Source organism: Dasypus novemcinctus, chromosome 23 (genome assembly GCF_030445035.2).
Source record: "Dasypus novemcinctus isolate mDasNov1 chromosome 23, mDasNov1.1.hap2, whole genome shotgun sequence".
Lineage (NCBI taxonomy): Eukaryota > Metazoa > Chordata > Mammalia > Cingulata > Dasypodidae > Dasypus > Dasypus novemcinctus.
The window spans coordinates 16334966-16360305 of record NC_080695.1 but is presented as its reverse complement, the minus strand read 5'-3'; the positions used below and the strand labels follow the sequence as shown (position 1 = coordinate 16360305).

Sequence of the window (25340 nt, the reverse complement as noted above, 5' to 3'; positions counted from 1 at the left end):
TGACAGAGGAGAAAGGTGGGAGAAGCTTCATCCATTCCTGGGGCAACATGGGCAGCTTCAGCCTGCATAGCTTACAGCACCAACTACATCCTTGGCTCCTATTACACAAGAAACAAGGGAGAAGAGACAAGAAAGTCCTAAACTAAAGGGAGACACTGTACCCAGAATAAATACATCTAGAAAGCCAGATGCAAAAATACCAACAAAAAATTACAATCCATACCAAGAAAAGGAAGATATGGCCCAGTTAAAGGAAGAAGATAAGCATGCAGATGACATAAAGGTTTTAGGGCAACTAATCAGAGATGTTCAAACAAATCTTTTTAATAAATTCAATGAGATGGCTAAAGAGGTTAAGGATTTTAAGAAAACACTGGGGGAGCACAAAGAAGAATTTGAACGCATACATAGAAAAACAGCAGAACTTATGGAGATGAAAGGTGCAATAAATGAAATTAAAATACACTTGAGGCATATAACAGCAGTTTGAGGAAGCAGAAGAAAAAATCGGTAAGCTCGAAGACATGGTCTCTGAAAGGGAACATATAAAAGAACAGATGAAGAAAAGAATGGGAAAAAATTGAACAGGGTCTTGGGGACCTAAATGGCAGCAAGAGGCATGCAAACATATGTGTCATGGATATTCCAGAAGAAGAAGAGAAGGGGAAAGAAGCAGAAAGAATATTTGAAAAAATAATGGTGGAAAATTTCCCAGCCCTATTGAAGGACATAGATATCTGTGTCCAAGAAAAACAGCATACTTGCATCTAAACAAATCTGAACAGACCAACTCTGAGACACATACTGATCAGAATGTCAACTGCCAAAGACAAAGAGAGAATTCTGAGAGTAGCAAGAAAAAAGCAATGCATAACATACAAGGGATTCCCAGTAAGACTTAGTGCTGATTTCTCATCAGAAACCATGGAGTCAAGAAGGCAGTGGTATATTTAAGATACTGCAAGAGAAAAATGGCCAGCCAAGAATTTTATATCCGGCAAAATTATCTTTCAAAAATGAAGGCAAGATTAGAATAATCAGAAATAAACAGAAACTGAGAGAGTTTATAACAATAAGACCAGTTTTTCAGGAAATACTAAAGGGAGTGTTACAGCCTGAAAAGAAAAGACAGGAGAAGCTTGGAAGAGAGTCTAGAAATAATGACTATATCAGTAACAGTAACTAAAAGTGTCAAAAATAAAATGACAGATAAAATGCAAAGATCAAAATGGATGAAATAAGAACTACCTTTACAGTAATAACATTGAATGTTAACGGATTAAACTCCCCAATCAAAAGACACAGACTGATGGAATAAATAAGAAAATATGAGCCATCTATATGCTGTCTGCAAGACAGTCACCTTAGACCCAAGGATATCAATAGATTGAAAGTGAAAGGTTGGAAAAAGATATTCCACGCATGCAGTAAACAAAAAAACCTGGGGCAGCTATACTTATATCAGATGATAAAGATTTTAAAAGCAAAATTGTTATTAGACACAAGGAAGGATGCTACATAATAATAAAAGGGATGATTCACCGGGAAGAAATAACAATTTTAAATGTATATGTACCTAACCAGGATGCCCCAAGATATATGAGGCAAACACTGGCAAAACTGAAGGGAGAAATACACATCTCTACAATAATAGTTGGAGACTTCAATACACCTCTCTCAGCATTAGATAGAATATCTGGGCAGAGGACCAGTAAAGAAACAGAGAGCTTGAATAATATGATAATTCGACTAAACCTAACAGAGATACACAGAACACTGCACCCCAAAACAGCAGGATATACATTCTTTTCAAGTGCTCATGGATCTTTCTCTAGGATAGACCATAAGTTGGGTCACAACGCAGATCTCAATAAATTCAACAAAATCAAAATTGTACAAAGCACTTTCTTTTATCATAATGGAATAAAGATGGAAATCAACAAGTGGGGGGAAAAGGGAAATTGCATATATATATGGAGACTAAACACACTCCTAAATAATCACTGGGTCAAAGAAGAAATTTCAAGAGAAATCAATAACTATCTCAAGATGTATGACAATGAGAATACAATATATCAGAACCTATGGAATGCATCAAAGGCAGTGTTAAGAGGAAAATTTATAGCTTCAATGTTTACATTAAAAAAGAAGAGCTAAAATCAATGACCTAACTACACAGCTGGAGGAACTAGAAAAAGAACAGTAAACTAATCCCAAAGCAAGTAGAAGGAATGAAATGACAAAGATCAGAGCAAAAATAAATGAAATTGAGAAAAAAACAGTAGAGAGAATTAACAAAACCAAAAGTTGCTCCTTTGAGACAATTAACAAAATCAACAGACTCTTAGTTAGACTGACTAAGAAAAAAAGAGAGACAATACAATAAATGAAATAAAAAATGAAAACAGGAACATTACTACTGACCCTACAGAAATAAGAGGCTCATAAGAGGATACTATGAACAACTTTAGGCCAAAAAACTAGACAATGTAGATGAAATGGAAAATTTCCTAGGAACGTACAAACAACCTACACTGACCCTAGAAGAAATAGAAGACCTCACCAAACCTATCATGAGTAAAGATATTGAAACAGTCATCAAACAGCTCCCCAAAAATGGACCAGGTGGTTTCATAGGTGAGTTCTACCAAGCATTCAAAGAAGATTTAATAGCAGTCTTACTAAGATCTTCCAAAAAATTGAAGAAGGAATGCTACCAAACTCATTCTATAAAGCCAATATCACTCTAATACCAAAGCCAGATAAAGATATTACCAAAAAAATTTCAGACCCATTTCTCTAATGAATACACATGCAATAACCTTCAATAAAATACTTGCTAACTGAATCCAACAACACATTAAAATAATTATTCATCATGATCAAGTGGGTTTTATACCAGGCATGCAAGGGTGGTTCAACCACATTTACAAATCAAAGAAGAAAAACCACATCATCTTATCAATTAACATAGAAAAGATATTTGACAAAATACAACATCCTTTCTTGATAAATATACTACAAAAGATAGAAATTGAAGGAAACTTTCTCAAAATGATAAAGGCCATATATGAAAAACCCACAGCTAATATTGTACTCAGTGGTGAAAGACTGAAAGCTTTCCCATTGAGATCAGGGACAAGGCAAGGACGCCCACTGTCACCACTGTTTTCAATATAGTGCTAGAGATTCTAGCTAGAGTAATCTGGCAAGAAAAAGAAATAAAAGGCAACCAAATCATAAAGGAAGAAGTAAAACTTTCACTTTTTGCAGATATGATCCTGTATCTAGAAAGTTCCAAAAAATCTACAACAAAGCAGCTAGAGCTAATAAATGATTTCAGTAGAGTGTCAGGATACAAGATCAGTACACAAAAATCAGTGGTGTTTCTATACACAAGTAATGTGCAATCTGAGGAGGAAGTCAGGGAAAAATTCCATTTACAATAGCAACAAAAAGAATCAAATATTTAGGAGTAAATTCAACCAAGGATGTAAAGCACTTGTATTCAGAAAACTATAATGCATTGCTAAAAGAAATTTTAAAAGACGTAAATAGGGAAACGGACTTTGGCCCAGTGGTTAGGGCGTCCGTCTACCACATGGGAGGCCCGCGGTTCAAGCCCCGGGCCTCCTTGACCCGTGTGGAGCTGGCCCATGTGCAGTGCGCACAAGGAGTGCCGTGCTACACAGGGGTGTCCCCCGCGTAGGGGAGCCCCACGCGCAAGGAGTGTACCCATAAGGAGAGCCGCCCAGCGTGCAAAGGAGGGAGCAGCCTGCCGAGGAATGGCGCCGCCCACACTTCCCATCCGCTGACGACAACAGAAGCGGACAAAGAAACAAGACGCAGCAAAAAGACACAGAAAACAGACAACCGGGGGAGGGGAGGGGAATTAAATAAATAAATAAATAAATAAATCTTAAAAAAAAAAAAAGACGTAAATAATTGGAAGAACATTCCATGCTCATGATTGGAAGACTAAATATCACTAAGATGTCAATTCTACCCAAATTGATATACAGATTCAATGCAATCTCAATAAAAATTACACCAGAATTTTTTAAACGAATGGAAAAAAAATTATCAAATTCATCTGGAAGAATAGGAGGCCCCAAATAGCCCTAAATATCTTAAAAAGGATAAGTGAAGTTGGAGGACTCTCTCACTTACAGGCTTTAAATAATATTACCTAGCAATGGTAAAAGCAGCATGTATTGGCATAAAGATAGACACATAGACCAACAGAACTGAACTGATGGTTCAGAAACAGACCCTCACATCTATGGCCAAGTGATTTTTAACAAACCTGTCAAACCCACCCAGCTGGGAAAGAACAGTCTATTCAACAAATGGGGCTGGGAGAACTGGATATCCATAGCCAAAAGAAAGAAAGAAGATGCTTATTTCACAACTTATACAAAAATTAACTCAAAATGGATCAAAGACCTAAACATAAAAGCAAGTACTATAAAGCTCCCAGAAGAAAATGTAGGGAAACATCTTCAAGACGTGGTGGTAGGAAGTAGATTCTAAACCTTACACTAAAAGCACGAGCTACAAAAGAAAACATGGATAAATAGGACCCCCTCAAACTTAAACACTTCTGCGATTCAAAGGACTTCATCAAGAAGGTGAAAATGCAGCCCACTCAATGGGAGAAAATATTTGGAAACCACATATCGATAAGGATTTGGTTTTCATTCTATATAAAGTGATCATACAACTCAACAATAAAAGAGCAAGCAATCCAATTTAAAAATGGGCAAAAGATTTAAAAGGACAATTCTTCAAAGAAGAAATACAAATGGCCAAAAAGCACATGAAAAAATGTTCCATATCACTAGCTATTAGGGAAATGTAAATCAAAACATCAGTAGATACCATCTAACACCACATAGAATGGCCATTATTTTTTTAAAAAACAGACAACAGTTAAGTGCTGGAGAGGATGTGGAGAAATAGGAACACTCCTTCACTGTTGGTGGGAGTTAAAATGGTGCAGCCTCTGTGGAAGACAGTTTGGCAGTTCCTCAGGAAGCTAAACATAGAACTGCCATATGATCTAGCAATTCCTCTACCAGGAATATATCCAGAAGAACTAAAAATTATGACACAAACAGACATCTGCATACCAAAGTTCAGCAGCATTATTCACAATTGCCAAAAGATGGAAACAACCCAAGTGTCCATGAACCAATGAATGGATAAACAAAATGTGGTATACATATGATGGAAACCTATACTGCAGTAAGAAGAAATGAAATTGGGACACATATGATAACATGGATGAATCTTTTAAGACATTATACTAAGTGAAGTAAGCCAGTCACAAAAGGACAAATATTGCATCGTCTTATTAATATGAACTAAATACAAAGAATAAACACATGGAGTTAAAACCTAGAGTATAGGTTATTAGGAGATAAGAAGAGGGTTGAGAAGAACTACTGATGCTTAATGTATTAGAAGTTTTAATTAATTTGACTGTAAAAGTGTGGAAATGGATAGACTTGATGGTAGCACATTATAGTGAGTAGCAACTGGTTTAGAAATGGGACTGTGGCTGAAAAGGGTAGTATGGGGAAGTAAATGTCAACTGGAAGAAAGCTAAAGAATAATCAAGGACTGACTAACACAGTAAACCCAGAGAAGGATGAGAATTCTGGTTGAGGGTACAAATGCAAGAGTGTTCTTCTGTGAGCTAGAGCAGATATACATCACTACTGCAGGGTGGTGGGAATGTGGAGAAGCATGGGAAAACTGTAACTGGTGTGACCTATAGACTGTGGTTAACAGCAATACTATAATACTCTTGCATCAATGCCAAAGATGTACTGTGCTGATAATGGAAGTATATGGAAAAAGTGTGCCAAATGTACTCTACAGACCATAGTTGGTAGTAATAGCCTGATGGTATCACCCCATAATCTGTAACAAATGTTCCACCACGGTGTGGTGTGTTGGTGAAGGGGTGTTGTCTGGGAATTCTACACATGCGTATGATAGTTTTGCAGGTTCACAACCTCTGTAATAAAAATATGTTTTTTAAAAATAGGGTGAGAATTGGGGGAAAAATACACTAAATGTAAGATAGGGACTATAGTTAGTAGTAATATTTTGACGATGCTCTTGCATACTTTGTAACAAATGTTTCACAACAATGCAGGGTTAGTGTAGGGGTGATGTATGAGACCCCTGTATGATGTTATGCATGTTTATTTTGTAAGTTCACAATCTTTATCATACACTTATTGTTTATGATGCTCATATATGAATGATAGACCTCAATTAAAAATATTTTAAAAATCAGTCATATGATCATCTTAATAGATACTGAAAAAGTATCTGACAAAAATTCAATCTCCATTCATGATTTTTTTATCCACCCCCCCCCACACCGCAGCTTCTTTTTCTTTGTGTGCTGTCTATTCTCTGTGTCCATCCACTGTGCGTTCTTCTGTATCTGTATTCATTTATTTATTTATTTATTTTATTTCCCCTCTCCCCCCCCTTGCAGCTTGCTTGCTGTAAGCTCTCTGTGACCATTTGCTACAGGCTCTTCTGTGTTCTCATTTGTCTCTCATCTTTTTGTTGCATCACTGTGCTGAGTCAGCTCTCCGCGGCGCCTGCAGGGTGAGTCTGCCTTCACAAGGAGGCCCTGGCACACGAACCGAGGGCCTCCCATATGGTAGATGGAAGCTCATCTGACTGAGCCACAGCCGCTTCCCTCCATTCAGGATTTTTTAAAAATTTCTCAGGGGAAGTGGACATGGCTCAACTGATAGAGCATCGTCTACCATATGGAGGGTCCAGGGTTTGATCCCCAGGGCCTCCTGACCTGTGTGATGAGCTGGCCCACACTCAGTGCTGCTGCATGCAAGGAGTGCGGTGCCACACAGGGGCATCCCAGTGTAGGGGTGCCCCACACAAGGAGTGCACCCCTCAAGGAGAACCACCCCGCGTTAAAAAGTGCAGACAGCCCAGGCGTGGCGCCACACACATGGAGAGCTGACACAGCAAGATGACACAACAAAAAAGAGACACAGTTTCCCAGTGCCACTGGATAATGCAAGTGGACACAGAAGAACACACAGCGAATGGACACAGAGAGTAGACAATGGGGGAAAGGGGAGAGAAATAAATAAAAATTAAAAAAAAAAAAAGAATAAACTAAGAGAGGGCAGCAGGAAGCTGGTAGAGGAGGAAGCTCCAGGAATCAGGACCTCCACCAAAACAGCTACTGACCTGGCTCTGAGGACCTGGTCCCCCAAGGTCCTGGGATGTGTGGTCTGATCCCTCATCACTGCTTTTGATCATCTACTTGAGATCACCAGGGGACTGGTTTCACTGCTGAAGTCTACCAAATATTTAAAGAAGATTTAACACTAATCCTTCTCAAACTCTTCCAAAAAAGAGGAGAGGAGGGATTACTTCCTACCTCATTCTATGAGGTCAGAATTACCCTGATATCAAAGCCAGATAAAGAGAGCACAAGGAAAGAGAATTAAGACAAATATCCCTCATGAGTATTGATGCAAAAATCCTCCACAAAATACTGGCAAACCAAATCCAACAGTGTATTAAAAGGATTTCAGGGAAACGGACTTTGGCCCAGTGGTTGGGGCGTCCGTCTACCACATGGGAGGTCCGCGGTTCAAACCCCGGGCCTCCTTGACCCGTGTGGAGCTGGCCATGCGCAGTGCTGATGCGCGCAAGGAGTGCCATGCCACGCAGGGGTGTCCCCCGCGTGGGGGAGCCCCACGCGCAAGGAGTGCGCCCGTGAGGAGAGCCGCCCAGCAGGAAGGAAAGTGCAGCCTGCCCAGGAATGGCGCCGCCCACACTTCCTGTGCCGCTGACGACAACAGAAGCGGACAAAGAAACAAGACGCAGCAAATAGACACCAAGAACAGACAACCAGGGGAGGGGGGGAAATTAAATAAATAAATAAATCTTTAAAAAAAAAAAAAAAAAAGGATTACAAGGAAGTGGATGTGGCTCAGGCAGTTGAGTACCTGCCTACCACATAGGAGGTCCTGGGTTTGGTTCCCAGTGCCTCCTAAAGAAGAGAAGCTAGACAGTGAGCTGATGTGATGGGCTGGTGCAACAAGCTGACGCAAAAAGATAACACAATGAGATGACACAACGAAGAAACACAAGAGACACAAGAAGCAGGGAGCAGATGTGGCTCAAGCGATTGGGCACCTCCCTCCCACATGGGAGGTCTAGGGTTCGGTTCCCAGGGTCTCCTAAAAAAAAAGAGGACAAGCAGACACAGAGAGCACACAACAGCCAGACACAGAGAGCAGTGAGCGCAAACAACAAGGGGGTGGGGGGAGAAATAAATAAATTCAATTAATCTGTTTAAAAAAGGATTCACACTATGAACAAGTGGAATTTATTCCAGGAATGCAATGTTTCAACATAAGAAAATCAATCAAATAATACACCCCACTAATAAAATGAAGGGAAAAAAATGTGCGATCCTATCAAGAGATGCAGAAAAAAACACTTGACAAAATGCAACATTTTTTCATGATAAAAATACTCAGAAAACTATGGATAGAAGGGGACTTTCTTGACATGATAAATAGCATTTATGAAAAATCCACAGCAAACTTAGTGGTGAGAGAATGAAAGCTTTCCCCCTAGCATCAAGAACAAAATGAGGATACACGCTGTTACTGCTGATATTGACCCTGTACTGGAAGCTCTAGCCAGAGCAATTAGGCAAGAAAAAGAAATAAAAGGCATCCAGATTGGAAAAGAATAAGGCAAATCATTCCTATTTGCAGATGATATGATCCTATATATAGAAAATCCCAAAGAACCCATAAGAACAAATTCAGCTAAGTTACAGGATACAAGGTAAAATGCAAAAGTCATTTGGGTTTCTATACACCAGTTATGAACAATTTGAAAAGAAAATCAAGAAAACAATTCCATTCATACAAGCATCTAAAGGAATAAAATGCCTGGGAATAAACTTAACAAAGGAGGTGAAAGACTTGTACAGTGAAAACTACAGAACATTGATGAAAGAAATTAAAGAAATAGTTTCTAAATAAATGGAGAGACACACTGTGTTCATGGATTGGAAGATTTAATGTTGTGATGTCAACACTACCTAAAGCAATCTAAAAATTCAATGCAGTCCCCATCAAAATTTCAGCAATCTTTTTTTTCAGAAATGGAAAAGCTGATACTCAAATTCATACAGAATGCAAGGAGCCCCAAATAGCCAAAAATTTTTGAAAAAGAACATATTTGGAGGACTCACACTTCTTGGTTTCAAAATTTACTACAAAGCTATAGTGATTAAAACAGGATGGTGGGAAACAGACTTGGCCCAGTGGTTAGGGCGTCCGTCTACCACATGGGAGGTCTGCAGTTCAAACCCCGGGCCTCCTGACCCATGTGATGAGCTGGCTCATGCACAGTGCTGATGCGTGCAAGGAGTGCCCTGCCACGCAGGGGTGTCCCCGGTGTAGGGGAGCCCCATGTGCCCCCACACACAAGGAGTGTGCCCCGTAAGGAGAGCCGCCCAGCGCGAAAGAAAGTGTAGCCTGCCCAGGAATGTTGCCGCACACACGGACAGCTGACACAACAAGATGACACAACTGAAAGAAGCACAGATTTCCATGCCACTGACAACATCAGAAGTGGACAAAGAAGAAATGCAGCAAATAGACACACAGAACAGACAACTGGGGTGGGGAGGGGCGGGGCGGGGAGGGGCGGGAATAAAATAAAATAAATCTAAAAAAAACAAAACAGGATGATACTGGCATAAGAATAGACCTATAGACCAACTGAATAGAACTGAAAGGCTAGAGATAAATCCACACAACTATGGCCAGTTGATTTTCAACAAGGGTGTCAAGTCCATTCAATGAGGAAATAATGGTTTCTTCAACAAATCATGCTGGGACACCTTGAAATCCACATTCAAAAGAATGAATACAGACCGCTATTTCTAATCGTGTACAAAAATTAACTTAAAATGGATCAACAACCTAAATATAAGAGCTAGTAATGTAAAACTCTTGCAAGAAAACATAAGGAAATCTCTTCAGGACCTTGTAGAAGACAACAGACTTTTTTAAAAAGAATATATTTGAAGCATTCACACTTCCTGATTTCAGAATTTACTACGATTCTGTTGTAGATTTTACAACAAAAACGTATGCAACAAAAGAAAAAATACACAAAATGGACTTCATCGAAGGTATTAAAAACTTCTGTGCATCAAAGAACATTATCAAGAAAGTGAAAAGACAACCTAAAGAATGAAAGAAAATATTTGGGAACCATATATCTGATAAGGGTTTAACACCTAGCATATATAAAGAACTCCGACAACTCAATAACGATAAGACAAATAACCCAAATAAAAACATACCTAGGATTTGAACAGACATATCTCCAAAGATATTCAAATGGTTGATAAATATATGAAAACATGCTCAATATTATTAGCTATTAAAGACATGCAAATTAAAACTATAATGAGATAGCACTTCAACTCACTGGAATTGCTCTTATTTAAAAAGCAGAAAATAGCAAGTGTTGGCAAGGATGTGGAGAAATGGGAGAACTCATACATTATTGGTAGGAATGCAAAATGGTGCAGCCTCTGTGCTAAACAATTTAGCAGTTCCTCGGAAAAATAAACATAGAATTACCCTGTGACATGGCAGTTCCACCATGAGGTAGACACCTAAAAGAATTGAAAACAGGTCTCAGACAGACATTTATACACCCATATTCATCACAGCATTATTCACAATAGCCAAAAGGAGGAAGCAACACAACTGTCCAACAGATGAATGGCAAAATGGCCTATCCGTGCCATGGAATATTACTCAGCCTTAAAAAGAAGTGGCATACTGGTACATCCGACAATACGGGTGAACTCGAAGACATCACATTCAATGAAATGGGTCCAACACAAAGGGCAAATATTTCTCAAATATTTCTCTTATATGAAATACTTAGAAAAACAAATTCATAGAGACAGAAAGCAGAATAGTGGTCACCGGGGGTGGAGAAGTGGGGAGGGAGAGCTATTGCTAAATGAGCATGAGTTTTGGTATGGGATGATGACAATAGCCCAGAAATAGACAGTGGTGAAAGTTACACATATTGTCAATTCATTTAATATGAAAGAACTGTCCATTTAAAATGGTTAAAATTATTTTTGTTATATTTTACCATAACTAAAAAGTAACTATATGTAAAAAGAATAAACTATTGATACACATGTAATAATGTGCCCACATGTAATAATGCATATCAAAAACATCATGTTAAGTGAAAAAAAAGACAGAAACTAGTATATACAGTATTATCCCTTTTCAATGAAATTCAAGAATAATCAAAACTGATATATAATGACAGAAATTGGAACAATGGTTGCTAAGGAAGGATGGGGATTGACTGGAAGGGGTACAAGGGAACTTTCTGGTAAGTGATAGAATTGTGTATGCATTTATCAAAATCCATCACATCGTACACTAAGACCTGTGCCTTTCAGTGTATGTCAATTTTACCTCCATTTTTTAAAAAAAAAGATGTTCACAGCGATTTAATTGAGAATGGAAAGCAACATAAATATCCTGCAGGAGGGGTTTAGGTAATAAAGTACCCAAATTCCACAGCCACAAAAACAATGGCATTGTAGAAGGCTATCTATTGACAAGGAGAGACGTTTGTGATAACTTATGGGACAAAGAAGGTTCCTGAACAGCAAGTCAATACAATGAACATGTAGGCACAGTAAAAGTTCTGGATGCTTTTCACCAATGTGAGACTAGAGGTCACCTTGACAGGTGGGATTCCGGGTGTTTCCACTCTTTTCTACACTGAAACGTGTATTTGTTTTTGTCACAGGAAAAAAATGTTTTCTAGATGCATAGTTGTCGCCCCAGACGTAGACATCTGGGATGTGCAGACACGCACGGGAGGGAAAGCGTGCCCGAGCCTTACACCTGCACTGCTGGGGAGACCAGGGAGGAACAGAAGGCGCAGGAGCCGACCACCTCCCGGCAGGGACCAGCCCCAAGACGCAAAACCAGCACGACCTGACACGAACAAACAGAAGCTTCTCCAAAGGCAGGTCCTCGGAACCAAAACAGAAGCCTTCCACCAGCACCTCACTGACCCGGGGGTGTTTCCAAACTGCACGGGAATTGTGGGTGCAGGACTCGCCACAACCATCTCAGGCATGTGCCGGAAGCCGCGGACCTGCCTTGATTTCGCCTGCTCTTTCTTGTTCCACATTTGGGAATGTAAAGTCTTTACAGGAGCGTTTGGGAGCCAGTCCCCAGGCCCTCGGACCCCCAGGAATTCCTCAACTGTCAACCTGCCTCCCTGGATTTTCATCGGAGGGGACCCCCAGCCCCAAGGCTCCCTGCCAGGGGCCAGCCTCACCAGGAAGCAAGGTGAGCGAGCCCAGGCAGGAGCCCAGGAGGGGCCGGCCGGGGGTCTGGGACTGAAAGCCGGACGTTAACTTGCACAAAACTGGGAGGACGGGAAGCGCCTGTGGCTCAAGCAATTGCGCTCCTGTCTACCACATGGGAGGTCCCAGGGCCTCCAGGTGAAGACGAGCTGGCCCGCGCAGAGAGTTGGCACAACAGGATGACACAATGACAACTAAAGAGACCAGAGGAAAGACAATGAAAGACACAACAAAAACCAGGATCTGAGGTGGCTCAAGCAATCAAGCACCTCTCTCCCAAGTCAGAAGGTCCTGGGATTGGTTCCCAGTGCCTCCTAAAGAGACAAGAAGAGAAGACAAGCAGACAGAGAAGAGTGTGCAGGGAATTGACACAGAGAGCAAAAAGAGCACAAGCGGCAGTGGGCAGGTAAAGAAAGAAAATAAATCTCTAAAAGAATTTAAAAACTGGGAGGATGCAGATGATTTATGTTCAGTAGAGAGAATAATCCTAAAAGTTTTGTTTTTGTTGTGCTGCCGTGATCCATCTCATTTCAGGAATATATGTGTGTGTGGATGTGGGGATATAGAGTGTATATAGACTGACCTTGTCCAGAGAGGCCTGGCCTCTGCCCTTGGCCTGGGAGGTGACTCTGAGCCCGTGGACAACCTGTTCAGAGCGTCTTTGCTTAACTGGGAGGCTTGGGCCATGCCAGAGTCTACGTGGACACCGTGCCTTACAGGGCCTTGGACCTGGCAGCATCCACACAATCGCACAGGGCTGGACCCTGAGATCAGCCACACGGCAGGGAGCCACGTCTGTCCACGGGACTGAGCCCCAACAAACACTCGGGGCACCAAAGCCCAGGTGAGTCCCCGCAGCCGGCAGTACTTCCTGCATATCGTCATGCACCCCCCACCCCTCGGCCCCTTGCAGCTTTGAGATGCAGATCCCAGCTGTTCTGGCTTGGAGGGCAGCAGACCCCCAGGACGGACCTGGCGCGAGCTGCTGGCGTTCACGTTGTCAAGGACAGCAGGTCCAGCCCACCACGCCCCTGCCTGGGAAAGTACGCCACCCCCCCCCACGCACACCCACGCAGCCCTGTACCCCCAACGAGCATGGCCCGGCCCCCGAAGCTGCCCGCCCTCCCTCCTGGAAAGCAGGAAAGCCAGTGTCCACCATCCCTCCTGCAGCCCACCTCCTCCCTTCTGCTCTGCTTCGGCCCAAGCCCATTGAAACATCACCATTACCACGATGTCTGTAGGATTATTTGATTATTTGTAACCCAAAGAGGGCGCCACGCAGCTTACAATAAAAGCAAACATATAATAAAACTACAAAATAATAAGTGAGGCAATCTTTAAAAAGGCACAAGAGAGGGAGGCGGATGAGGCTCCATTCACAGGGCATCCGCCTACCATATGGGAGGGCCAGGGTTCGATACCCAGGGCCTCCTGGCCCGCGTGGTGAGCTGGCGCACGCGCAGTGCTGCAGCGCACAACGAGTGCCGCCACGCTCAGGGGTGCCCCGGTTTGGGGTTCGGCCTCACGCAGGAGTGCAGCCCACCCAGGAGTGGTGTCACCCACACGGAGAGCTGACGCAGCAAGATGATGCAACAGAAAGAGATGCAGATTCCCAGAGCTGCCTAATGAGAATACAAGCAGACACAGAAGAATGGACACCAAACAGACACAGAGAGCTGACAATGGAAAGGGGTGGGTCGAAATAAATCTTTTTTTAAAAAAAGGCACAAGAGAACGATTTGCTCCAAAATCAAGGCAGAGGAGAACTACAGCATGTGAACACAAAACTGACTTCTGAGTTCCCGGGCCGGCCGGCTGCAAGGTGGGCTGCATGCCCGTTCTCTAGGCAGGCCCCCTTCCCCTGGCTGTGCTCGGCAGGGCTCGGCCCCCCCCAGCCATCTCCGCCCCCATCCGAGGCCTGCGCTTTGGCCCCAGAGGCTCCAGGGCCGGGCTGAGCCGGCACCCCTGGGGCTTCAGAATGCAGGGCCCCGCCGGCCCGTCCCCTCCGAGCCCCAGCAGGGCAGGGGGCCACAGGGCAGCTGAGCCAGGCCTCGCCGGCTGCCGGCCACCGGCCGCAGGGACGCGGCATCCGGGCTGGTGGGCCGCATCTCCCCCCGCACCTGCCCTGGGGCCCAGGTGAGCAGCCGGCAGCCCCAGCCAGGCTTTCCATCAGAACCCTCGCCCCCCACCCACCAAGGCAAGCAGGGGCTGAGAAGCGTGGGGTCCAGGAACACGGTGCCCCCGCCTCAGGGCCCACGGCAGGGGTGGGTTTGGAGTTGGCTGGGAAAGAAGTTAAAGCTACCGAGCACACGTGGAAGGAAAGAGCCGCATCTGCAGGAGGAGGCCAAGGAGAGACGCAGAAATGTCCGGAGCCCCCGGGGGCCAGCGGGCGCCCCGTCCCCGCGCGGCCAGGACTCACCCTCGTCACAGTTGCTCCCGGTGAACCCGGGGCAGCACCTCCACTCCAGCGCCGTCACCGTGCGGTAGGACATCCTGTACGTCGGTCTGATCAGAGTCCTGTAACTAACACAAGGATGGCGTCAGCGGGACGCCAGCTCCCGCCACCCCCAGACCCCAGCCCGGCTCCTCTAAAGACAGCCCCCTCCCTGGGACAGGTCGTGCCCCTTCCACCATCTCCCCTCACCCCCCCCTCAACCTCCCCGGCTCTGCGCTCCCTGGCTGTGTGGCTCTGGACAGGTGGCCAGTCCTCTCTGTCTCAGGTATTGTCTAAAAGCCCTCCCAGCTCCGCCTCCCCACCCTCTCCAAGCACAGCCACCTGGGCTGGAACACTGCCCAGGACACTGGCCAAGGTCATGATTAAGGCAACGAACTCGCAGGAGGACCCGCACAACTTCCAACCACACTCACGTCACTGAACCCCGGGCTTTCTCCCTACCGTTCCGTATTTTGGCTGATTCTGTGATAATTATTACCGAGCCCCAACCACAGAGGTCACAGGTGGCTGCCCTGGAGAAAATCACAGCCTAGCAGGAGGAGAGACACTTGACGGAAAATTGCAATCCAGTGGGGGGGATGACTGCGACAAGGAAGAGCTCCTGAGAAAGGCCGTGGGGTCAAGTGTCACCCTCTCACAGTTTTGATATTTTTCTTACAAATACCTTGTAAAGCTGTTTTCTGACATTCCAAGCACGAGCATATAAAACATGTACCCAAATTTCACAAGGGGGCTAAATTTGGCTTGCTTTATACACTTCACAGACATCATTAGAACTTTGCCACCTGCTCGTCTGCATAATTGTCTCTTTAAAACCAAAGGACAGGGAAGCAGACTTGGCCCAATGGATAGTGTGTCCGCCTACCCCATGGGAGGTCCGCGGTTCAAACCCCGGGCCTCCTTGACCCGTGTGGAGCTGGCCATGCGCAGTGCTGATGCGCGCAAGGAGTGGCGTGCCACGCAGGGGTGCCCCCCGCATAGGGGAGCCCCACGTGCAAGGAGTGTGCCCCACAAGGAAAGCCACCCAGCGTGAAAGAAAGTGCAGCCTGCCCAGGAATGGCACCACCCACACGGAGAGCTGACAACAAGATGACGCAACAACACAAAAAAAGAAACACAGATTCCCGTGCCACTGACAACGACAGAAGCAGACAAAGAAGACGCAACAAATAGACACAGAGAACAGACAACCGGGGGGGGAGGGGTGAAGGGGAGAGAAATAAATAAATAAATCTTAAAAAAAAAAAAAAAACAAAGGACAGGGAAGCAGACTTGGCCCAATGGATAGGGCTTCCATCTACCACATGGGAGGTCCGTGGTTCAAACCCTGGGCCTCCTTGACCTGTGTGGAGCTGGCCCATGCGCAGTGCTGATGCGCGCAAGGAGTGCCCTGCCACGCAGGGGTGTCCCCCGTGTAGGGGAGTCCCATGCGCAAGGAGTGCGCCCTGTAAGGAGAGCTGCCCAGCGTGAAAGAGTTCAGCCTGCTCAAGAATGGCGCCACCCACATGGAGAGCTGACACAACAAGATGAAGCAACAAAAAGAAACACAGCTTCCTGTGCTGCATATAAGGATGGAGGCAGTCACAGAAGAACATGCAGCAAATGGACACAGAGAGCAGACAATTGGGGGCCAGTGGGGGAAGGGGAGAGAAATAAATAAAAAATAAATCTTTAAAAAAAAACAGAGGAAAGAAAACAAAGGACAGGGGAAGCGAATTTGGCTCAGTGGATAGAGCATCCGCCTACCACATGGGAGGTCCAAGGTTCAAACCCAGGGCCTCCTGGCCTGTGTGGAGCTGGCCCACGCACAGTGCTGATGCACGCAAGGAGTACCCTGCCACACCAGGGTGTCCCCCGTGTAGGGGAGCCCCACGCGCAGGGAGTGGGCCCCATAAGGAGAGCCACCTAGCACGAAAAAACCACAGCCTGCCCAGGAGTGGCACCGCACACACCGAGTGCTGATGAGGCAAGATGATGCAACAAAAAGAGACAAATTCCCAGTGCCACTGACAAGAATACAAGCAGACACAGAAGCACACACAGTGAATGGACACAGAGAGCAGACAACTGGGGGGCGGGGGGGGAGAAATAAATAAAATAAATCAATCTTTAAAAAAAAACAAAAACAAAGGACATGACTTCACAAAATTTAAATCTGCTGGCACAGAGAAACTTAATCGGTGAATGGAAAGATCATTGATTAACTGGGCGTTTTGAGATGTACCGTGGACAGGAAAACACCCGAACTCTCCTCGAATTGCAGAGACACGGCTTGCCCTAAATCTGAAAACTCCCGTCCCACTCATTTCTCTCTTTCACAAAGCCCTCCGGCTCGTGTTTCACCAACCTCCCCGCAGACCGGTGCCCCCGGAGGTCTGGGGTGTGTGGGTGTGCAGCACAGAAGGAGGGAAAGGTTTAGGGGCTTCTCAGGGGAGGAGCTGGGGCTTGGCCAGGAAGTGGGTCCAAGGCGGGGACCTGGGAAGGAACCTCAGGCCCGTGGGCTCTCGACTGCACCCCGGGAAGCCAGGGAAGCAACCCTGGAGCAAGGGGCCCGGCCTCCCCAAAAACGCCTTAGCCACACAGCTCATCAAAGGAAACGGGAAGGCGTCCCGGGTTCCAACCGTCCTGAGCAGGGATTTCTTTGGAGAAGCCCCTCCACCCAAGTTCAAGGCAGCCTTGCAGGGAGCGTGACACAGTCCCCTGGAGTTTGTGGGACGCAGGGTGAGGGTCGGGCTCTAGCATGAAGGGGACAAGCCGTGCAGGAGTGGGAGAGGCCAGCCCCCGTCTCGGCAGGGCAGGACGCGGGTGCATTTGATGTTGGCCAGATGGGGGACCCCATCACCCCCAGAGGAGCCAGGACTCCGCTCAAGGGGGCTCCCGAAGGGTGCGGTGACCCCGGCGGCCAGCGGGGAATCGGAGGCTGGGGCAGAGCCGGCAGCAGGCAGAAGCGCCCTGGCTGGCGCGTCCCAAGCCTGGGGGAGCCCGGAGCACACCCCAGGAAGCTGCCACCCCGTCACGCCGGGGCCTCCAAGCGGGAGCCCAGCGGCGCCGCCCGGCAGGCCTCCCCCCGCTCCTTGCCTCTCCTCGGCCCCCTGCCCTGGAGGGGCCCCATCAGCTTCCGGCAGGTGAGAAGGAGAAGGGGCTGCACGCCCCTTCCTGCTGCGGCCCTCCCAGCCTTTAGCAGACGTAAAAGAGAGCCGTTGTGAAGGTCATTCTCGCAACAAGATGGTTGCTCTTTTTTTTTTTTTACAAGTTGATTGATTTATATCCCCCCTTCCCCTCCTCCTGCTCTGTTGTTTTTGCTGTCGGTATTGTCTTCTCTTCTCATTTTCTCTCCTCTAGGAGTCAATCCTGGGGACCTCTGACGGGGAGAGAGGTTCCCTGTCAATCGCACCACCTCAGTTCCTGGTCTCTGCTGTGCTTCACCTTGACTCTCCCCTTGTCTCTCTCTTGCTGCGTCATCATCTTGCTGTGTGACTCACTTGCGCGGGGCACTGGCTCACTGTGCAGATACTCGCGCGGGCACGCTTTCTCTTCTTTTTCACCAGGAGGCCGCAGGGATTGAACCCGGGTCCTCCCATATGGTAGGCGGAAGCTCTATCACTTGAGCCACATCCACTTCCCGGGTTGTTCTAAGGGAGATAAAAGGCTACAGAACCACCTGGCAGGGCAGGGCTCGGGTCAGACCTCTTTCTGCTTGTGCCTCGCTGTAAACGGGTCCCTCCCTGGGCCCGCTGCAGCAGGGGCGCCGGGCCACGGGGGCTGGGCCGCGGGACACGGGCTGCAGGCTGCGGGCACCGCCCCGTCCACCACGGGAACCTGCACGACTTCCTTAATTCCTCTGAGCCCGACGCCTGGTCTGCGGGGTGAGGAGCAGGGACGCGGGGCGGGGGCTCGGCCGGGAGGGCAGCGCCCCGAGAGCCAGGACGGAGGCCCAGGCGCCGGGTGCGCGAAGGGCCGCGCCGCCCCGTGCCGCCTCGCACCCTCCTCACGCCCCCCGCCGCCCCCGCTGTCCTCAGGGAGAGTGGTAGCTGCTCGGCCGGGCGCACAGGCCCTCCCCCAGCTGCCCCGGGCCCCCCTCGCCCTCCAGCCTCCGAGGCCTCCAGGTCTCCGGGCGTTCTCGCTCCAGTCCTCCCCCTTAGTAACGATGAGCCTTCTCCGTGTGCCAGGCACTGCCCACGCGCGCCTCTGTCAACGCATAGGATTATTATTCCTAGTTTACAGATGTGGCCACCAAGGCCCCGAGAGGTTGCGGTCAGACAGCTAGAAGGTGGAACTAGGACCGAACGGGCTCCAGTACGGGGCCATTTCTCCTTTCCACCTGCACAGGTGTACTGATCTCAGCCCCCCCCCCCACGCGGGAAAGCAGCGCTTGCCCCCCATAGATGGTCTCTTTCTGAGGCCCTGGGGCTCACCCCGGCGCCCACCTGCCAGGGAATCAGATGGACGGCAGCGTCCGGGGCAGGGCCCACCAGCAGGTGGCGCTGCCTCACCAGCCCAAGGGGCCGGGGCTCCCCAGGTCCCACCTGAACGCCCGAGGCGGGTTCAGGGCTCCTGGCCCGTCCTCCAGTCTGGGCAAGAACCTGCAGGGCCGTAACTCACCACGTCCACCAAGAACTCCCGGGCCCCCGCTGCGGGGCTCCAGTCTGCAACCCGAGGGAACTTTCTAAAGCACGGATCTGATTTCGTGACTGCCCCCTCCCCAAACCTTCCAGGGACCGAAGTCTCAGGTCAGCAAATAAGGCCCTGCTTACTTTTCCACCCCACCGCCTACCACCACCAGCCGCAGCTCCTTCCACGCGGCACAAGCCTCCTGGGCAGCCTGAGTCTCTTTGCTGCCTCGGTGCCTTTGCACGTGCAGGCTCCTCTGCCTACGTTTCCTTCCTCATGCCCTCAGCAAATACTGAGCGCCTGCTGGGTGCCAGGCACTGGGAATGCAACAGAAAATACGGCAGATGTGAATGCCGCGATTCCAGAACTTACAGCTAGTAGCGGGGAAGATAAATATGAATCACGTAATCACACACGTGAATCACACGCCGTGATGAATGCTCTAAGGGGAAGCACCAGATTCATTCCTTACATTGTAACAGAATTTTTTCCTTCCTTTTTAAAAATTAAATACAATTTACATATGTAAATCTAGTATCTAGCTCAACGATGTATATGCCAACATCTCCATTACCCCAAAAGTGCCCTCACGTTCCTTCCATCCAGTCACCCACCCTCCAGAGGTACCCATTATTCTGATCTCTACCACTGTAGATTATTTTGCCTTCCCTAGAATGTCACATAAATGGAATCTTGCAGAATGTACTCTTCCGTGTCTTCCTCCTTTGCTTCACCTCGTCACATCTGTGAAATCCATCCATGGCTAAGTGTAGCAACATTTTGTTCCTTTTGATTGCTATATAATTTTCCATTATATAAAAACCACTGCTTGTCCACTGTCCCATGGATGGACATTTGGATTGTTTTCAGCGCTGAGCTCAGATGAATAAAGACGCATGAACATTCTCTTACAAGTCTTTTCTGTGGACATATGCTTTCATTTCTCCAGGGTATTCACCTAAGGAGAGAATTTCTGGATCATAGGATAGATTTATACAAACAGGTTTCCAAAACCTATTTGGGGGAATGGATGTGGCCCTAGCAATTGAGCGCCTGCTTCCCACACCAGAGGTCCCAGGTTCGGTCCCTGGTGCCTCCTAAAAACAACACCCAAAAGAACAAACAGTAAGCAAGCAAACGAAAAAACCAACTCGGGAGTTCATGTGGCACAGTAGCTGAGCACCGGCTTCCCACATACAAGGCTCCAGGCTCATTCCCTGGCCCTAGGACCTTAAAAAAAAGAAGATTGATTTTTGGACTGAACCAATTTAAATGCCTACCAGCAGTGTATGAGAATTCCAGTTGCTCCAAATGTGCTCTTGCCAACATTTTGATATTGTCCATCATTCTCATCTTAGCCATTCTAGTGGGTATATAGTCATCTTTCACTGTGACTACTAAATAAATTGAGACAAGTTTTACATTTTGGGTTTTTTTTTTCCTTCTTTTTTTTTTTCATGTTTTACATCTAGGAGTCATTTGGAGATCTTGTTTTGTAGCCTGCTTACTCAAGTCTTGTGCCCACTTTTAAATTGGGTTGTCTTTTTCTTATTGATTTGTAGCAGTAAGCTATGTTTATATATTTTTTCTGGATATGGGACCTTTGTCAGATATATGTCTTATGAATATTTTCTCCCAGTCTGTGGATTCAATTTTCATTTTCTTAAAGCTGATTAGTATTTTTAATTTTGGAGAAGTTCAATTTATCTGTCAGGTTTTTAAATTTTGTGATCTGTGTGGTAGGAGTCAATGTCCATTGTTTTAAATTTGGATATCCAGTTGATCTAGCAGCAGACTTCCTTTCTCCATTGAATTATTTTGGTGCCTTCTGTTAGAAATCAAATAATCAATTTAATTATTTTATAGTTAAGGCTGGAAATCAGGTAATATAAGTCATCCAATTTTGTTCTTCAAGATTGCCTTGGCTGTTTTATATTCTAGATCCTTCACATTTCTATACATATATTATAAATGGCTTATCAATTTCTTTTTTTAAACTTTTTTTGGTAATATTTTTTTTCTAAAGATTTATTTATTTATTTTTTCATTTCTCTTCCCTTCTCCCCCCACCCCTCAGTTGTCTGCTCTCTGTGTCCATTGGCTGTGTGTTTTTCTGTAACTGTTTCTATCCTTATCAGCAGCACCAGGAATCTGTGTTTCTTTTTGTTGCGTCGTCATCTTGCTGTGTCAGCTCTCCGTGTGTGCGGCGCCATTCATGGGCAGGCCGTACTTTCTTTTGCGCTGGGCGGCTCTCCTTATGGGGCACACTCCTTGTGGGGTGCACTCCTTGCATGTGGGGCTCCCCTATGCAGGAGGCTCCCCTACGCGGGGGACACCCCTGCATGACAGGACATTTCTTGCGTGCATCAGCGCTGCACATGGGCCAGCTGCACATGGGTCAAGGAGGCCCGGGGTTTGAACCGAGGACCTCCCATGTGGTAGGCGGACGCCCTATCCATTGGGTCAAGTCCGCTTCCTGAAGATTTTTTTAAAGATTTTTTTTTAAAGGTTTATTTATTTATTCCCTCCCCTCGCCCCCTGCTCTCTGTGTCCATTTGCTGTGCATTTTTCTGTGTCTGTTTATCTTCTCCTTAGGCGGTACCGGGAACTGATCCTGAGACATTCTGGAGTAGAAGAGAGGCGCTCAATCTCTTGCGCCACCTCAGCTCCCTGGTCTGCTGCGTCTCTTAATGTCTCTCCTCTGTGTCTCTTTTTGTTGCATCATTTTGCTGCTCCAGCTCTCTGCTCAGGCCAGCTTGCCATGTGGGCCAGCACTCCACTCGGACCAGCTCACCTTTACCAGGAAGCTACAGGAATTAAACCTGGACCTCCTATATGGCAGACGGGAGCCCAACAGCTTAAGCCACATCCGCTTCCTGCTTAACAGTTTCTGCAAAAAAGATCCGTCTGTGGTTTTATTAAAAGATTGCATTGAATCTATGGATCAATTTATAAAGAACTGGCATCTTAATAACATAGAATCTTCCAGTCCATGAACATGGCATGAATTTCCTCTTTTTTGTTTTTAGGGATTTTTACATTTTTCTCAGCAATGTTTCACAGTTTTCTGCATAGAGGTCTTGTACCCTTTTGTTAAATGTATTCCTCGGTGTTTAATGCTTTATTCTACTGCACTAGGAGAGGTTTTTTACATTTATGTTTCCACTTGGTTGTTGCAATTCCATTGTTACACATTTGTTTATACTGTCCTTGTATCCAAGTTGTATCAAAGTTTGCTGATTAGTTCTAGCAGTGGATTTGTCACCTCGGTTGGATTTCCTAAGTACACAACAGAGTCACCCTTGCATGAAGAGCTCTGCCTCTTTGTTTCTGATACATGTGCCTTTCGTTTCTTTTGAGTGTTGCCCCGCAGATGGAATCACAGGCCAGGGGTCGGCGCTCCCCCAGGGTCTGCATTCATCCCCTGCGGCCCAGGGCTGGGGGCTTCAGCCGGGGCTCCCCGTTCCCCAGGACCCCGGGGTGTGGCTTCTCCAGGGGACTGCACCCCAACAGGGACCCGCGGCCACGTGACTCCAGAAAGGGGCAGAGGAGGCAGGGGATGGGGCAGGGGATGTAAGAAAACCGTGTTCTTAGACACCCGGTGCCCACGGATGTGTGTATCCCGGTCCCCGTTTTGGGGGTGAGGACGCTGAGCTTGCCCAAGGCCGTGCAGGGGGTGGGTGGCAGGAAGCCGAGGTTCCAGCTCGATCCTGCCGCCCTCCCCGGCCCCCAACCCACGGCCCCTTCCTTCCCACCTGCTGCCACGCGCCTCCTCCCTCCAGAGGCTCCCCGGGGTCCCCGGGCCAGCCCGGCCCAGGCCGCCGCGAGCGAGAAGCTGGGAGAGAGGCCAGCGGCCCCTCGAGGACGGCGCGGGCTGGAGGGGCAAACGTGCACTCGGGCTGCTTCGCATCCAGCTGACTCCGTCGAGTCTCTTGGCTTCTGTGAGCGTCGGGGAAGTCCCTGTCCCTCCCGGGAAGTCCGGGCTGAGAGACAATGGCTTCTAAGTCCCTTCCTACCCCGAGGTCCTCCAAATACAATTCTCTGGCGCATCCCAAATCCCAGGCCTGTTCCCAAGGCAGCCCAATTCCAGGGACTTCTGATTTCTGCGCATTTGCCCATCGGAAGGACAGAGCCTGGGACTGCCCTCCCGGTCACTCAGCAAGTTCAAGCACAAGGGCAGTTACTCACTCGGCAAATATTCAAGGAAACCTTCTCACACCCGCCCCCTTGGCCCTCCCGCCGCCAGGTCCTGGGAATTCTGCCTCCACGCGGCAGCTCCTCCTGCCCACGGCTCTGTCCAGCCCACCCTGGCCCATCCTCCCTCACCCTCCTCCCGGGGGGGGGCTGCAGTAGCCTCTGCACGGGTGTCCCAAGCTTCCACTCCCACCCCCAGTCATGGGTCCCCACGCAGAAGCCTGGGGGATGTTTTCTGAGCACAGCCTCCTCTGTGACCTGCGCCCCCCCCCCCCCTGCCCCCATTGCCTCTCTTCTTAGGACAAAATCCAACCCTTAGCACGACCACATGACCTCACAGGGCCCGGCCACCAAGCACCTCAGCCACCAGCTGCCCTTTCCCGCCAGGCCAGGCAGAGTTCCTCCCACGGAGGGCTTGGGTCTGCTGTTCCCTCTGCCTGGGACACTGCCTAACCCCAATGCAGCCCTCGCCCCCGAGCCTGGCTGCGGCGCCCCCTCCTCCGGGAAGCCCTGCTGGGCCAGCCCGGCCTCAGCGTCCCCAGCCCCGCGGCAGGCGGGCCCACCACATTTACGCTCTCCCCCCGCTTCTCGCCCTTGTAATTACAGACGCACCCACGCATTTGTCTAACCCCCGCCCCACCTCAGAGCTGCTGGCTGCACCCACGGTGCCCGCGGCACATCCCGTGAGCTCGGGAAGGACTGGCAGAACGAATGAAACCATCGACAGAGAGCAGAGCCCTGCTCCGGAAACTGGGAAAACGACTGAGACACGGCGGCTTCCCAGGGGAAGGTGTGCAGGACTCGGGGTGGCCGTGAACTCCGACGGCTGCAGGGACGCGGGAGCCCGTCAGGGTCACCAGCCAGGAGAGGCAGCAAGGGAGGTCGGCTGAGCGGGGCAGGGGAGGGGCAGGATCACAGGAGGCTGTGCCACAGCCCCGGGGGCATCTGGGGACCAGAGAGCTGCCAGCAGAGGGGGCGTGGAGGGGACAGGCCCCGGGCACCAGCCTTCCAAGCGCCCTCCTGACCAGGAAATGAGCCCCGTGCCTGCAACATCCACGTGTTAATTTACACCTGCACACACGTGGACTTCCACTGCCTTTGCGTGTATTCAAGAATCAGCGGCGCTGCGGCTCTCCCTTATTTTGTAGATGAAGAAGTCAACGGAGGGCCCGCTGTGGTTTTCCAGCCGCAGCCTTGTGCATCTGGCCACGGGGAGCGGCCTCCGGGCACTGACCCGCGGAGGCACGTCGTGGCCAGATCTGCTTCCGAGTCGGGAGGCAGCAGGCTGGGAAAGGAGCAAGGCGGGGACGGCGGCCCCACTTACCAGAGCAGGAAACTGAGGCAAGGGGAGCGTCAGGTCAGCCTCCAGGTCACAAAGAGGCAGAGGCTTCACCATACAGGGGTCCCGGGGCGCCAGGCCGTTTGCTCAACGATCCAGCAGAGGCTGCCCCCCGGCAGCCCCGCGTGCCCCCCTCAGGCTCTTCCACGACCCGCACGGGGCGGACACGGGACCAGGCCAGGTGGGCTTTGGAGAAGCTGCGGCAGCTCCAGGGGTCCAGCCCGCAGGGGCCTCTGGGGGCCTGGCCGCAGCCCTGCGGTTGCTACATGACCGTCCAGGAAAGG

The 25340-nt window shown here is 48.3% G+C and overlaps 1 protein-coding gene across 2 annotated transcripts in view; it reads right to left on the bottom strand.

The window, feature by feature from the left end:
* Positions 1–25340, bottom strand: part of COL26A1 (collagen type XXVI alpha 1 chain) — a 184817-nt gene that overhangs the window by 97521 nt on the left and 61956 nt on the right. Inside the window, exon 3 of one of the 2 annotated variants that reach the window (XM_058285902.1) lies at positions 14877–14980. In XM_058285902.1, the coding sequence (XP_058141885.1) occupies positions 14877–14980 (104 nt within the window). The remainder of the gene's footprint in view (positions 1–14876; positions 14981–25340) is intronic. The other variant, XM_058285903.1, reaches the window with a different exon arrangement.